We start from the raw sequence: 17,649 nt of genomic DNA on the forward strand, positions 1-17,649 counted from the left end.
AATCGGGTCACTCCCACCCTAATACTGCGCTTTTCCAACGGCCTTAGCAAATGGCACACCAGGAGATTATATCCTAGCCTGGCTGGGAGGGTCTAACGCCCGTCCACGGAGCCTCACTCATTGCTAGCACAGCAGTCTGAGATCCAACTGCAAGGCGGCAGCGAGGCTGGGGGGGTGCCCACCATTGCTGAGGCTTGAGTAGGTAAACAAAGCAGCCGGGGAACTCGAACTGGAAGGAGCCCACCGCAGCTCAAGGAGGTCTGCCTGCCTCTGTAGACTCCACCTCTGGGGACAGGGCATAGCTGAACAAAAGGCAGCAGAAACCTCTGCAGACTTAAATGTCCCTGTCTGATAGCTTTGAAGAGAGTAGTGGTTCTCCCAGCATGGAGTCTGAGATCTGAGGGACAGACTGCCTCCTCAAGTGGGTCCCTGACCCCCAAGTAGCCTAACTGGGAGGCACCCCCCAGTAGGGGCAGACTGACACCCCACATGGTAGGACACCCCTCTGAGACGAAGCTTCCAGAGGAACGATCAGGCAGCAACATTTGTTGTTCAGCAATATTCGTTGTTCTGCAGCCTCCGCTGCTGATACTCAGGCAAACAGGGTCTGGAGTGGACCTCCAGCAAACTCCAACAGACCTGCAGCTGAGGGTCCTGACTGTTCAAAGGAAAACTAACAAACAGAAAGGACATCCACGCTAAAACCCCATCTGTACTCACCATCATCAAAGACCAAAGGTAGATAAAACCACAAAGATGGGGAAAAAACAGAGCAAAAAAGCTGAAAATTCTAAAAATCAGAGCACGTCTCCCCCTCCAAAGGAACGCAGCTCCTTGCCAGCAACGGAACAAAGCTGGATGGAGAATGACTTTGACGAGTTGAGAGAAGAAGGCTTCAGATGATCAAACTTCTCCGAGCTAAAGGAAGAAGTATGAACCAATCGCAAAGAAGCTAAAAACCTTGAAAAAAGATTAGATGAATGGCTAACTAGAACAACCAGTGTAGAGAAGTCCTTAAATGACCTGATGGAGCTGAAAACCATGGCACAAGAACTACATGACGAATGCACAAGCTTCAGTAGCCGATTCGATCAACTGGAAGAAAGGGTGTCAGTGATTGAAGATCAAATGAATGAAATGAAGAAGAGAAGCTTAGAGAAAAAAGACTAAAAAGAAACGAACAAAGCCTCCAAGAAACATGGGACTATGTGAAAAGACCAAATCTATGTCTGATTGGTGTATTTGAAAGTGACGGGGAGAATGGAACCAAGTTGGAAAACACTCTGCAGGATATTATCCAGGAGAACTTCCCCAACCTAGCAAGGCAGGCCAACACTCAGATTCAGGAAATACAGAGAATGCCACAAAGATACTCCCCGAGAAGAGCAACTCCAAGACACATAATTGTCAGATTCACCAAAGTTGAAATGAAGGAAAAAATGTTAAGGGCAGCCAGAGAGAAAGGTCGGGTTACCCACAAAGGGAAACCCATCAGACTAACAGCGGATCTCTTGGCAGAAACTCTACAAGCCAGAAGAGAGTAGGGGCCAATATTCAACATTCTTAAATAAAAGAATTTTCAACCCAGAATTTCATATCCAACCAAACTAAGCTTCATAAGTGAAGGAGAAATAAAATCCTTTATAGACAAGCAAATGCTGAGAGATTTTGTCACCACAAGGCCTGCCCTACAAGAGCTCCTGAAGGAAGCACTAAACATGGAAAGGAACAACTGGTACCAGCCACTGCAAAAACATGCCAAATTGTAAAGACCATTGATGCTAGGAAGAAACTGCATCACCCAACGAGCAAAATAACCAGCTAACATCATAATGGCAGGATCAAGTTCATACATAACAATATTAACCTTAAATGTAAATGGGCTAAATGCTCCAATTAAAAGACACAGACTGGGAAATTGGATAAAAAGTCAAGACCCGGCCGGGCGTGGTGGCTCACGCATGTAATCCCAGCACTTTGGGAGGCTGAGGTGGGCAGATCACGAGGTCAAGAGATCAAGACCATCCTGGCTAACACAGTGAAACCCTGTCTCTACTAAAAATATAAAAAATTAGCCAGGCATGGTGGTGGGCACCTGTAGTCCCTGCTACTCGGGTGGCTGAGGCAGGAGAATGGCGTGAACCAAGGAGGCGGAGCTTGCAGTGAGCCGAGATCGCACCACTGCACTCCAGCCTGGGCGACAGAGGAAGACTCTGTCTCAAAAAAAAAAAAAAAAAAAAAGAGTCAAGGCTCATCAGTGTGCTGTATTCAGGAGACCCGTCTCATGTGCAGAGACACACATAGGCTCAAAATAAAGGGATGGAGGAAGATCTACCAAGCAAATGGAAAACAAAAAAAGGCAGGGGTTGCAATCCTAGTCTCTGATAAAACAGACTTTAAACCAACAAAGATCAAAAGAGACAAAGAAGGCCATTACATAATGGTAAAGGGATCAATTCAACAAGAAGAGCTAACTATCCTAAATATATATGCACCCAATGCAGGACACCCAGATTCCTAAAGCAAGTCCTTAGAGACCTACAAAGAGACTTAGACTCCCACACAATAATAATGGGAGACTTTAACACCCCACTGTCAACATTAGACAGATCAATGAGACAGAAAGTTAAAAAGGATATCCAGGAATTGAACTCAGCTCTGCACCAAGTTGACCTAATAGAGATCGACAGAACTCTGCACCCCAAATCAACAGAATATACATTCTTCTCAGCACCATGTTGCACTTATTCCAAAACTGACCACATAGTTGGAAGTAAAGCACTTCTCAGCAGATGTGAAAGAACAGAAATTATAACAAACTGTCTCTCAGACCACAGTGCAATCAAACTAGAACTCAGGATTAAGAAACTCACTCAAAACCGCTCAACTACATGGAAACTGAATAACCTGCTCCTGAATGACTACTGGGTACATAACAAAATGAAGGCAGAAATAAAGATGTTCTTTGAAATCAATGAGAACAAAGACACAACATACCAGAATCTCTGGAACACATTTAAAGCAGTGTGTAGAGGAAAATTTATAGCACTAAATGCCTACAAGAGAAAGCAGGAAAGATCTAAAATTGACACCCTAACATCACAATGAAAAGAACTAAAGAAGCAAGAACAAACACATTCAAAAACTAGCAGAAGGCAAGAAATAACTAAGAACAGAGCAGAACTGAAGGAGATAGAGACACAAAAAACTCTTCAAAAACATCAATGAATCCAGGAGCTGGTTTTTTGAAAAGATCAACAAAATTGGTAGACTGCTAGCAAGACTAATAAAGAAAAGAGAGAAGAATCAAATAGACACAATAAAAAATGATAAACGGGACATCACCACCGAACCCACAGAAATACAAACTACCATCAGAGAATACTATAAACACCTCTACGCAAATAAACCAGAAAATCTAGAAGAAATGGATAAATTCCTGGACACATACACCCTCCCAAGACTAAACCAGGAAGAAGTTGAATCCCTGAATAGACCAATAACAGACTCTGAAATTGAGGCAATAATTAATAGTCTACCAACCAAAAAAGTCCAGGACCAGACAGATTCACAGCTGAATTCCACCAGAGGTACAAGGAGGAGCTGGTACCATTCCTTCTGAAACTATTTCAATTAACAGAAAAAGAGGGAATCCTCCCTAACTCATTTTATGAGGCCAGTATCATCCTGACACCAAAGCCTGGCAGAGATACAACAAAAAAAGAGAATTTTAGACCAATATCCCTGATGAACATTGATGCAAAAATCCTCAATAAAACACTGGCAAACTAAATCCAGCAGCTCATCAAAAAGCTTATCCACCATGGTCAAGTGGGCTTCATCCCTGGGATGCAAGGCTGGTTCAACATACGCAAATCAATAAATGTAATCCAGCATATAAACAGAACCAAAGACAAAAACCACATGGTTATCTCAATAGATGCAGAAAAGGCCTTTGACAAAATTCAACAGACCTTCATGCTAAAAACTCTCAATAAATTCGGTATTGATGGGATGTATCTCAAAATAATAAGAGCTATTTATGACAAACCCACAGCCAATATCATACTGAATGGGCAAAAACTGGAAGCATTCCCTTTGAAAACTGGCACAAGACAGGGATGCCCTCTCTCACTACTCCTAGTCAACACAGTGTTGGAAATTCTGGCCAAGGCAATCAGGCAGAAAGAAATAAAGGGTATTCAATTAGGAAAAGAGGAAGTCAAATTGTCTCTGTTTGCAGATGACGTGATTATATATTTAGAAAACCCCATTGTCTCAGCCCCAAATCTCCTTAAGCTGATAAGCAACTTCAGCAAAGTCTCAGGATACAAAATCAGTGTGCAAAAATCACAAGCATTCCTATACACCAATAACAGACAAACAGAGAGCCAAATCACGAGTGAGTTCCAATTCACAACTGCTTCAAAGAGAATCAAATACCTAGGAATCCAACTTACAAGGGATGTGAAGGACCTCTTCAAGGAGAACTTCAAACCACTGCTCAACGAAATAAAAGAAGACACAAACAAATGGAAGAATATTCCATGCTCATGGATAGGAAGAATCAATATCATGAAAATGGCCATACTGCCCAAGGTAATTTATAGATTCAATGCCATCCCCATCAAGCTACCAATGACTTTCTTCATAGAATTGGAAAAAACTACTTTAAAGTTCATGTGGAACCAAAAAAGAGCCTGCATTGCCAAGACAATCCTAAGCCAAAAGAACAAAGCTGGAGGCATCATGCTACCTGACTTCAAACTATACTACAAGGCTACAGTAACCAAAACAGCATGGTACTGGTACCAAAACAGAGATATAGACCAATGGAACAGAACAGAGCCCTCAGAAATAATAACACACATCTACAACCATCTGATCTTTGACAAACCTGACAAAAACAAGAAATGGGGAAAGGATTCCCTATTTAATAAATGGTGCTGGGAAAACTGGCTAGCCATATGTAGAAAGCTGAAACTGGATCCCTTCCTTACACCTTACACAAAAATTAATTCAAGATGGATTAAAGACTTAAATGTTAGACCTAATACCATAAAAACCCTAGAAGAAAACCTAGGCAATATTCAGGACATAGGCATGGGCAAGGACTTCATGTCTAAAACACCAAAAGCCATGGCAACAAAAGTCAAAATTGACAAATGGGATCTAATTAAACTAAAGAGTTTCTGCACAGCAAAAGAAACTACCATCAGAGTAAAAAGGCAGCCTATAGAATGGGAGAAAATTTTTGCAATCTGCTCATCTGACAAAGGGCTAATATCCAGAACCTATAAAGAACTCAAACAAACTTACAAGAAAAACACAACTCCATCAAAAAGTAGGCAAAGGATATTGAACAGACACTTCTCAAAAGAAGACATTTATGCAGCCAACAGACACATGAAAAAATGCTCATCACCACTGGCCATCAGAGAAATGCAAACGAAAACCACAATGATACACCATCTCACACCAGTTAGAATGGCGATCATTAAAAAGTCAGGAAACAACAGCTGCTGGAGAGGGTGTGGAGAAATAGGAACACTTTTACAGTGCTGGTGGGACTGTAAACTAATTCTACCATTGTGGAAGACAGTGTGGTGATTCCTCAAGGATCTAGAACTAGAAATACCATTTGACCCAGCCATCCCATTACTGGGTATATACACAAAGGATTATATATCATGCTGCTATAAAGACACATGCACACGTGTGTTTACTGCGGCACTATTCACAATAGCAAAGACTTGGAACCAACCCAAATGTCCATCAATGATAGACTAGATTAAGAAAATGTGGCACATATACACCCATGGAATACTATGCAGTCATAAAAAGGATGAGTTCATGTCCTTTGTAGGGACATGGATGAAGCTGGAAACCATCACTCTCAGCAAACTATTGTAAGGACGAAAAACCAAACACCGCATGTTCTCACTCATAGGTGGGAACTGAACAATGAGATCACTTGGACACAGGAAGGGGAACATCACACACCGGGGCCTGTGGTGGGGTACGGGGAGCAGGGAGGGATAGCATTAGGAGATATACCTAATGTAAATGACGAGTTAATGGGTGTAGCACACCAGCATGGCACATGTCTACATATGTAACAAACCTGCATGTTGTGCACATGTTCCCTAGAACTTAAAGTAGAATAAAAAAAAAAAAAGAAATCTCGTTTCAACTTCTTTACACAAATGGTGGTATGGTACACACACCATTCTGTACCTTGCCCTTTTTTCCTATTTGGAAAAGGTTTTATATCAATATAGATAGAATTCTCTTGTTCTTGTATTGGTAGCATTTACAATGAACAAAAGCATATTAATGACTCTGAGAGGTACTGCAGTAAAGAAACTTGTTAGGGCCAGGCACAGGAGCTCACGCTTGTAATCCCAGCACTTTGGGGGGTCAGGGTGGGTGGACTGCTTGAGGCCAGGAGTTCGAGACCAGCCTGGCCATCATGGCCACATCCCATCTCTACTGAAAACACAAATATTAGCTGGGCATGGTGGCACACGCCTGCATTTCCAGCTACTGAGGAGACTGAAGCACGAGAATTTCTTGAATACATGAAGCGGAGGTTGCAGTGAGCCGAGATTGCACCACTGCACTCCAGCCTGGGAAACATAGTAAGACTCTGTTTCAAAAAGGAAAAAAAAGAAACCCGTTTGACTTCATTAGCATATCCCAAATGTATTTGACTTTGGGTCTTCCTACCCCATGGTGGAATTTTTGATTTGTGGAATACAGCCTGGACTTGCTGGTATCAGGTGTTTCTGGATGGTGTCTCTTCTGACTGGTCTGTGCTTGAGCCACACTGGTTGTTACATATTCTTAATGTCACCTTTTGGAAGGTACAGGCATAACCTGGACATATTTTGGGTTCAGTTGCAGACCACTACAATAAAGTAAATACCACAATAAAGCAAGTCACACAATTTTTGTTTTTTTTTTTTTTTGGTTTTCCAGTGCATATGAAAGTTGTTTATATTATACTGTAGTCTATTAAGTGTGCAATAGCATCATGTCTAAATACTGCACATACTTTAATGAAAAACAATAAAGAAAGTGTGATTTAAAAAGAATATAAGCAAACTATAACAGAGAAGATTAAATCCAATGAGAGTGCTCCTTTAATTACGTGGATATTAAAGAAGAACAAAAAATGCTAAAAATACTCATGATCATCTGAGTCTCCAGTGAGCTGCAATCTTTTTGCTGTTGGAGGGTCTTGTCTTGATGTTGAGGGCTGCTTACTGATCAGCGTGGTGGTTGCTGATGGTTGGGGTGGCTGTGGCAATTTCTTTAAATAAGATAACCATGAAGTTTGCCACATTGATTGACTCTTGCTTTCATGAAAGTTTTCTCTATAGCATGCGATGCTGCTTGAGGGCATTTTACCCATAATAGGATGTCTTTCAAAACTAGAGTCAATCCTCTCAAACCCTGTCACTGCTTTATCAATTAAGTTTATATAATATTTTAGATGCTTTGTCATCATTTCAACAACGTTAACAGCATCTTCATCAGGTGTACATTCCATCTTAAGAAACCGCTTTCTCTGCTCTTCCATAAGAAGCTACTCCTCATCCATTCAAGTTTTATTGTGAGATTGCAGCAATTCCGTCACATCTTCAGGCTCCACTTCCAATTCAAGTTATCTTGCTACTTCTACCACATCTGCAATAACTTCCTCCAATGAAGTCCTGAACCACTCAAAGTCATCCACGAGAGTTGGAATCAACGTTTTCCAAACTTCTGTTAGTGTTGATATTTTGACCTCCTCCCATGAATTACGAATGTTCTTAGTGGCATCTAGAATGGTGAATCTTTTCCAGAAGGTTTTCAGTTTACTTTGCCCAGATCCATCAGAGGAATCACTATTTATGGCAGCTGTGGCCTTATGAAATGTTTTCTTTCTTTCTTTCTTTTTTTTTTTTGAGACAGAGTCTTGCTCTGTTGCCCAGGCTGGTGTGCAGTGGTGTGATCTTGGCTCACTGCAACCTCTGCCTCCTAGGTTCAAGCAATTCTCCTATCTCAGCATCCCGAGTAGCTGGGATTACAGGTGCGTGACACCATGCCCGGCTAATTTTTGTATTTTTAGTAGAGCTTGGGTTTTGCCATGTTGGCCAGGCTGGTCTCAAACTCCTGACCTCAGGTGATCAGCCCACCTCGGCCTCCATAAGTGTTGGGAGTATAGGCATGAGCCACTGTGCCCGGCCATGAAATGTGTTTCTTAAATAATTAGGCTTGAAAGCTGAAATGACTTCTTTATCCATGGGCTGCACAATAGATGCTGTGTTTGAAGGCAAAGGAAGAACATTAATCACCTTGTACATTTCTGTCAGTGCTCTTGGATAACTAGATGTATTGTCAATGAGTAGCAAAGGAATCTTTTTTTTCTGAGCAGCAGGTCTCAACAGTGGGCTTAAACTATTCAGCAAACTATGCTATAAACAGATGGGCTGTCATCCAGGCCTTGTGTTTCATTTATAGAGCACAGGCAGAGTAGATTTTGTGTAATTTTAAGGGCCCTGGGATTTTTGGAACAGTCCGTGAGCACTGGCTTCAACTTAAAGACACTAGCTGCATTAGCTCCTAACAAAAGAGTCAGCCTGTCCTTTGAAGCTAGGCATTGACCTTCTCCTCTCTATCTATGAACGTCCTAGATGGCATCTTCTTCCAGCGTAAGGCTATTTTGTCTGCATTGAAAATCTGTTGTTTCGTGTAGCCACCTTAATCACTTATCTTAGCTAGATCTTCTGAATAACTTGCCACAGCTTCTCCATCATCACTTGCTGCTTCACCTTGCATTTTTATGTTATGGAGATGTCTTCTTTTCTTAATCCTCATGAACCAACCTCTGTTAGCTTCCACTTTTCTTCTGCAGCTTCCTCACCTCTCTCAGCCTTCAAAGAATCTAAGAAGAGTTTAGGGCCTTTCTCTGCATTAGGTTTTGGCTTAAGGGAATGTTGTGGCTGGTTTGATCTTTTATCCAGACCACTCAAACTTTCTCCATATCAGCAATAAGACTGTTTCACTTTCTTATTGTTCATGTATTCACTGCAGTAGCACTTTTAATTTCCTTCAACAACTTTTCCTTTGCATTCACAACTGGGCTTTTGTGAATGCAAAGGAAAAGTTGTTGAAGGAAATTAAAGAGGCCCAGCTTTTGGCCTATCTCAGCTTTCAACCTGCCCTGCCCTTCCCTCACTAAGCTTAATCACTTTTAGCTTTTTATTTTCCTTTTTTTTTTTTTTTTTGGAGACAGGGTAGTGTTCTGTTGCCCAGGTTGGAGTGCAGTGGCACAATCATGGCTCACTGCAACCTTGAATTCAGCCTCCTAAGTAGCTGGGACTACAGGTGTGTGCCACCACACTTGATTTTTAAATTTTTTTGTAGAGATAGAGTCTCACTATGTTGCACAGACCTTGGTCTAGAACTCCTGGCCTCAAGCAATCCTCCCATTTTAACTTCCCAAAGTCCTGGCATTATAGGAATGAGCCATGATACCTGGCTCATTTCTAGTTTCTAAATTAAACTGAGAGATGTGCAACTCTCCCATTCACTTAAATATTTAAAAGCCATTGTAGGGTTATTAACTGACCTAATTTCAATCTTGTTGTATCTCAGGAAATAGGGGAGTCTGAGAAGAGGAAGAGGGACGAGGTCAGTGGAGCACTCAGAACACACATAACATTGATCAATTAAATTTGTTGTCCTACATGGGTACAGTCTGTGATGCCCTGAAACGATTATAGTAATAACAAAGATCACCAATCAAAGACCACCAAAGCAGATAATAACAATATAAAGTTTTGAAATATTATGAGAATTATCAAAATTGCTGTGGCAATTTGTTAGCTTCTAACAAAAAAGTCAGCCTGTCCTTTGAAGCTAGGCATTGACCTTCTCCTCTCTAGCTATTAAAGTCCTAGATGGCATCTTCTTCCAGTGTTCAGAGACACAAAGTGAGCATATGCTGTTGGAAAAATGGCGCTAATAGACTTGTTCAATGCAGGGTTGCCACAAACCTTCAATTTATAAAAACCACAATATCTGTGAAGTGTAATAAGGCAAAGAACAATAAGACAAGGTATGCCTGTACTTTATTAAAGATTGTCTTCAAATGTTTAGCAAACATAAAATACGTGGGTGTGTACTTGGAGAGGCAGAAATAATGGGTCCAGACTGAATCAAGACTGCGGGAGGTGAAAGAGAGACTAATTTATACTTAGTTGGTTTTCGTTTCAAGATTCATGTGAAAGGAAATGCCAGGAAAGGTCTGGCTTCAGCTCATGGTGATGAGGAAAAATTTATTCCAGGAGAGGCTTTGTCTTTTTTTGTTTCCTTTTTAAACCATGGAACATTTCAAACATCAGTGTATTTTTCATCTAGAAGTTTGATTTGGGTCTTTTTCTTACATCTTCCATATCTCTAGTTAACTTATAAACATCTGAAATCTAGTTATAATGACTTATAATGTCTGTATCTGCTAATCCTAGTATCTTTGTCTGTTCTGGGTTGGTTTCAAAGGGATGATTCTCCCCCTCATAATGGACTGTATTTTCCTATTTGCATGCCTGTAATCTTTGACTGGGTGTCAGACATTGTGAATTTTCCCTGTTGGGGATGGATATTTGTGTATTTTTATAAATATACGTGAGCTTTGTTTCAGGACGTAACTAAGTTACTTGGAAGCAGTTTGATCCTTTTGGGTCTTGCTTTTAAGACTTATTAGGCAGTACCAGAGCAGCATTTATTCTAGGGCCAATTATTCCCCCTACTGAGGCAAAACCCTTCTGCGTACTCTACCCAATTACCCTGTGAATGACGAAGTTCTTTAGTCTGCCTTGTTAGATCAGAAACTACCCCTGGCTCTTTGTGAGGCTGGGCACTGTTCCCTCTGGTCCTCTTAGCTGGTTCTTTCTCAGCCTCGGGAAGTTTTGAGCCCTTTCCTCCCAACTGCTGACAAGAAAACATCTCAGAATGTATTTTAGGGAAATTATCTAGAAGATAAAGAATTGGTCTGAAGTTAATTCCCTCTCACCTTTGAATTTCCATAATTAACTCAGGGACAAATAAGATTATGTGCCACAACATTATGCTTATAAAATACAATGTGAATTTCAATGTCATGGCAATGATATGATACTTGACAATAAAGGAAAATAGCCAGAAAAAATCAAATTAACCTTTCCTCAAAAAGTCAATAGTAAGTTGATGACTATAACTCTAACTCAACATTTCAAGCCTGACTTTTCTGGGGGCTGGGAGGCAAGATTTTACCTCTCATTTCCATTTCACTCTTCATTCATAAGATAGAAACACTGAGAAATAAACAAACAAACAAACCAAAAAAATCCTAGCATCTTGAGTCTTCTCTTTACATTTAGAAATTTTAAAGAAATTAAAAATCCTTACATACATTAAAGATAGAGGGCGTATGCCTAGAAATGTGCCTCAGCATGCATTTGCTAGCTGGGAAAAGAAAGCAACTGATGGAACCTACCTCCAGATTCACTTATTTCTATCACCTATAGAAGGCACTTAATAGATCAGAATTTGCTAAATAAGCACCCAGACAGAGATAAAATACTTCAACTTCCCAGGCAAAAACTCTTGCATCCATTAGTACTGGTATCCAAAGTAAGAGTAACAAATTAAAATTCCTTTAATTTTCCATACTTTGCTATAAATATTAGCAGGAAAATAAGCTTGCTTATTTGAGTTATAGACATTTATCACAGAGATGCCTTCTTTATGTCTTTTCCTTACATTCTAAACTTATTTATTTATTTTTTGAGACGGAGTCTCCTTTTGTCGCCCAGGCTGGAGTGCACTGGCGCGATCTCGGCTCACTGCAAGCTCCGCCTCCCGGGTTCACGCCATTCTCCTGCCTCAGCCTCCCGAGTAGCTGGGACTACAGGCGCCCGCCACCCCGCCCGGCTAGTTTTTTGTATTTCTAGTAGAGGCGGGGTTTCACCGTGTTAGCCAGGAGGGTCTCGATCTCCTGACCTCGTGATCCGCCCGCCACGGCCTCCCAAAGTGCTGGGATTACAGAGGTGAGCCACTGTGCCCGGCCACATTCTAAAGTTTTTAAAAATTTTCTTAGCTTTATATTTATTTGGCAGATGGAAAGGAATTTGCAAAAGCCTATGCGTTTACTATTATTTTCGGTAATTACTTTCTTATTTTTCCCCCCACAAATGACCATTAAGTATTATTTTACTTATAGCATCTAAAAGCATTTAATGATAGAAAATATTTAAAGATCCACTTTGATCTAGAATGCAAGGTATAATAACATAAAATAAATGGTCTGTGCAGCCCACCTCTAAAGTGATGCTCTATACATTTATCAGCCAAAATGAACACAATAGAACTAGATATGTGGACATCTGATTCCAAATATGTGTTTGTTGAGAGAAAGAGAAGTCATGTCTAAACTGAAAAAAAAAAAGAAAAACATACTAAGAAGAATACTTGATTAATTTTAGGAACTCAGGAAATGTCTTTTAGGAAGAAAAACGAACTACACTTGTATCATTTCTGAGTCACTGATTTTGATGAGTGGTCTTCTCCCAGCAGCAGGTAGGGTTGGGGAGGTGAAGGCAGCATGCCACAAAGAGAGTACTTGACTTTGGATAGACATACCCACCCAAACAATCCATGACCCCTTATGGGAAGAGAAATCCAACCTCTGAAACAACTCCAATAAATAACCAGACAAAATCACTCCCCTGCTTAAAATTATCCATTCACTGGTCCCCGTCACCCTCAGGACCTGCTCTCTGTTTATATTTATTATATCATTGTTCACCCCCCTGCCCCAGGTGTCATCAGAGCTTACTATGAACTTCTCAGGTTATGCCGTGTTCCATCATGACTCCACGTTTTTGCAGTAGTTACTGCCTCTCAGGAATTCTTGTAGTCTTCGTGGACTTGCATACCATCCCAAATCTGCCTTCTAATTTGCTTATGGTCATAGTGGACACACAAACTGATTATACTTAGGGTAAATGAGAAGCTATGATGAGAAGAATATAAAGTGATTTGTCTGTCTTTTGAATTTAATTACATTTGGATCGGCAGTGGAAAAAAAATCACCATTAGGGAAATCTCTCATTGATGGTTCAGCTGGAGGCTGGAAAAATAGAAGACCATCCCTAATCTTGAAAGTAAGCCGGGATGCTAATTTTACCTTCTGTGAAACAGATGATTGAAGTTGTCTTTATGGAGAAAAATAGCTCAATACATTAAAATTGGCACAAAACAAGCTCAGTGATAATTACGATGAAAGATTTCATAGATGTAAAATGTGTCTTAGTTACAAAAATCAAACTTTACCTCTTGAAATGATTCACCAGCACTCCAACAAGTTCTCCAATTCGACTCTCATGGGTTGGCTGTTTGCTGAAGAGGCAGACGATGAGGTCTTTGTTGTCTTTCGTATGGAACACTACAAGTTGGTCCTTTCCATTGGAGACACTCAGACCAGTCAACTGCAAAGAGAAAATGCATGGAAAACTATTAGGATCATTCTCAAAAGAATGAATTAAAAAATACATTTTGGAGCTGGGCACAGTGGCATGTGCTTATAGTCCCAGCTACTTGGGAGGCTGAAACAGGAGGATCATTTGAGCCCTGGAGTTTGAATCCAGCCTGGGCAACATAACAAGACATCATCCCTAAAAACAACAAAAAACACCACATATTTTCCAAGAGTTTTGCTCAGTGACCCTCCTGACTTTAATCTTTATCAGTTTCACGGAACAAGCAGATGGAAGGAAATAATAAAGAGCAGAAATGAATAAAATTTGAAAGAGAAAAACAATAAAGAAAAATTAATGAAACAGAGATGGTTCTTTCAGAAGATCAATAAAATTGATCAACCTCTAGCCCAAAACAAAAAAAGAAGGAAGACCTTATTATCAATATCAGGAATGGAAGACGGGCCATCTCTACAGACCACATAGACATTAAAAGGATAATATTAAAATATTTGGACCGCTGGGCGCGGTGGCTCAAGCCTGTAATCCCAGCACTTTGGGAGGCCGAGACGGGCGGATCACGAGGTCAGGAGATCAAGACCATCCTGGCTAATATGGTGAAACCCCGTCTCTACTAAAAAATACAAAAAACTAGCCGGGCGAGGTGGCGGGCACCTGTAGTCTCAGCTACCCAGAAGGCTGAGGCAGGAGAATGGCGTAAACCCAGGAGGCGGAGCTTGCAGTGAGCTGAGATCCGGTCACTGTACTCCAGGCTGGGCGACAGAGCGAGACTCCGTCTCAAAAAAAAAAAAAAAAAAAAAAAAAAAAAAAAAAAAAAAAAAAAATTTGGACCAACTCTGTACAAAAACTTATTCAACAATTTAGTTAAAACCAAATAATTCTGACAGGGTGCGGTGGCTCACAGTAATCCTAACACTTTGGGAGGCCAAGGCAGACGGACTGCCTGAGCTCAGGAGTTTGAGACCAGCCTGGGCAACATGGTGAAACCCCATCTCTACTAAAACACACACACACACACACACACACACACAAATTAGCCGGGCGTGGCGGCGTGTGCCTGTAGTCCCAGCTACTCGAGAGGCTGAGGCAGGAGAATTGCTTGAACCCAGGAGGCAGAGGTTGCCGTGAGCTGCGACCATGTCACTGTACTCCAGCCTGGCGACAGAGTGAGACTCCGTCTCAAAAACAACAACAAATAATTATTCTAGAGCCACAAAATACAAAAACTCTCCAAGAAGAAATAACTTGAATAATTCTATATCTGTTGAAGAAATTAGATTTATATTTAAAAACATTTTGAAAAAGAAAATTCTAGTCCCAGATGATTTCACTAGTGAATTCCACCAAACATTTAAAGAAGAAATAATACCAATTCACCATATTTCTTCTAGAAAATAGAAGAGAAGGGAACACTTCCTAACTCATTTTGAAGGTGGCATTATTCTGATATCAAAAATAAACACAACAGTACAAGAAAACTACAAACTGATATCCTTTATCAACATGGATGTAAAAAAAGATGTCAACAAAATATTAGCAAATTAAATCCGACAACATATAAAAACAATAATACAATATGACCAAGTGGAGTTTAAGAAATGCAAGGTTAGTTCAGTATTCAAAAATTAATCAAGGTAATGACAGAATAAAATGACAGGATAAAAAAGAAAATCCACATGACTGTATCAAGTGACACAGACAAAGTACTTGACAAAATTCAACATCCATCCATGATAAAAATTTCTCAGCAAACCAGGATTGTAAGGGAACTTAACCTGATAAAATGACATATACAACATGCCACAGCTAACATCATACTTGGTGGAGAAGCACTGAATGTTTTCCCTTAAGATTGGGAGCAATGCAAGGATTTCCACCGTCACTGCTGCTATGCAACATTATACTGGAAGCCCTAGCCAGTGCAGCAAGGCAGGTTAAAGAAATTAAAAAGCGGCTGGGCGCGGTGGCTCACGCCTGTAATCCCAGCACTTTGGGAGGCTGAGGTGGGTGGATCACTTGAGGTCAGGAGTTCGAGACCAGCCTGAACAATATGGTGAAACCTTGTCTCTACTAAAAATACAAAAATTAGCTAGGCGTGGTGGCCGGGTGCCTATAATCCCAGCTATTCAGGAGGCTGAGGCAAGGAGAATCGCTTGAACCCGGGAGGCGGAGGTTGCAGTGCGTTGACATCGTGTCACTGCACGTCAGCCTGGGCGACAGAGTGAGACTCTGTCTCAAAGAAAAAAAAAAAATTAAAAAGCATACAGATTGAAAAGGAAGAAACATATGTCTCTATTTTCAGATTACATGATCGCCTACTTAGAAAATGCCAAGGATCCATAAAATAGCTCCCAGAACTAATAAGTGCATTTAATAAGGTCAAAGGGTACAAGGCTGACATACAAAAATATTTCTGTATTAGCAATGAAAAATTTGCAACAAAAATTTAAAAACAAAACCATCTATAACAACTCCAAAACCAAAAATACTTAGATATAAATCTAACAAAACATCTATCTGTAGGACCTACATGTTGAAAACTACAAAATGTTGAACAAGTTAAATTAAAATGCTGATGAAAGGAATAAAAGAAAACTTAAATAAATGAAGGGAAATAATATCCTCAGGGACTAGAAAACACAAATTCTTAAGATACCAATTTTTCCCATATTGGTCTATAGATTTAATGAAATCCCAACCAAAATCCCAGCAAGATTTTTTGTAGATAACAACAAGCAGATTCTAAAATGTGTATGGAAAAGCAAAAGAACTAGAATAGCCATAACAGTTTTGCAAACGAAGAATAAAGTTGGAGGGCTCACAAAGGCTGATTTTAATACTTAGTATAAAGCTACGTTAATCAAGACATCATTTAGAAAGGAAAAAAAAAACATAGATCAGAAACAGACTCACATGAATATGGCCAGTAATTTTTTCACAAGGGTGCAAAGACAGTTCAATGAAGAAAGGATAATGTTGGCATCTGGATAACTTGGAACATCTGGACATTCCCATACAAACAGAAATAAAAGTCTACCGAAATCTCACATCTCGTAAACAATTCAGAGTGGACTATAGATCTAAATGCAAAATGTAAAACTAGAAAACTTTTAGGAGAAAACATAGAAGAAAATCTTTGTGACCTTGGGTTGGCAAAGATTTCTTAGAAATGATACCAAAACAATCCCATAAAGCAGAACAATTGATAAATTGAATTTCATCAAATTTAAAACTTTTACTCTAAGGAAGACACTGGTGGGAGAGTGAAAAGACTAGCCACAGACTGGTAGAAAATATCTGCAAAGATATATCTGATAAAGGACTTGTATTTAGAATCTATAAAGAGCTCTTAAAACTTAAGACAGTAAACAACTCAATAAAAAATGATGGATAAAAGATTTGAAATCATTTCACCAAAGTAGGCATAGGGCTGAATAAGTACATGAAAGGGTGCTCAACATCAGTAGCCATTAGGGAAGTGCAAACTAAAACTGCAATGGGAACCACTGCAAACCCATCAGAATGGTTAAAATAACAAAACAGACTACGACAACAAAAAAGTGATAATACTAAATGCTGGTGAGGACACAGAACAAGTGGGACTCACATGCATTATTGGTGACAATGTAAAATGGTACAGCCACTGTGGAAACAGTGGTTGTTAACTCAAAAAAATTAAATGGAAAATTACCATATGAGCCAGCAATCTTACTCCTAGGCACGTATCCAAGAGAAATAAAAACTTAGCTTCACATGAAAATTTATACATGAATGTTTATAGCAGCTCTATTAATAATCAACAAAAGCTGGAAAAGACCCAAATATCCAGCAGTGTGTGCACGCATAAACAAACTGTGGCACATCTAAATAATGGAATGCTACTCAGCAGTGAACAAACCAATGATACAAATTACTGACAGGCGACAACGCAGATAAATCTCACAGGCATTATGGTTGAATGAAAGCAGCCAGTCTCGAAAGGTTACAGCCTGCGTGACTCCAATTATATGATATTCTCTAGAAGATAAAAGGATAAGGATGGACAACAGATCAGTAGTTGCCAGGGTTTGGGGTTAAGAGGAGTCCAATACAAGGGAGTTTTTTGGGGGTATGGAACTACTCT

General features: G+C 40.0%; 1 protein-coding gene across 1 annotated transcript in view; it reads right to left on the reverse strand.

Annotated features, from left to right (window-relative positions):
• Positions 1-17,649, reverse strand: part of MYO1D (myosin ID) — a 381,175-nt gene that overhangs the window by 107,735 nt on the left and 255,791 nt on the right. Inside the window, exon 21 of the mRNA XM_010372265.2 lies at positions 13,363-13,517. Coding sequence (XP_010370567.2) covers positions 13,363-13,517 — 155 coding nt within the window. The remainder of the gene's footprint in view (positions 1-13,362; positions 13,518-17,649) is intronic.

Source organism: Rhinopithecus roxellana, chromosome 19 (assembly GCF_007565055.1).
Source record: "Rhinopithecus roxellana isolate Shanxi Qingling chromosome 19, ASM756505v1, whole genome shotgun sequence".
NCBI lineage: Eukaryota > Metazoa > Chordata > Mammalia > Primates > Cercopithecidae > Rhinopithecus > Rhinopithecus roxellana.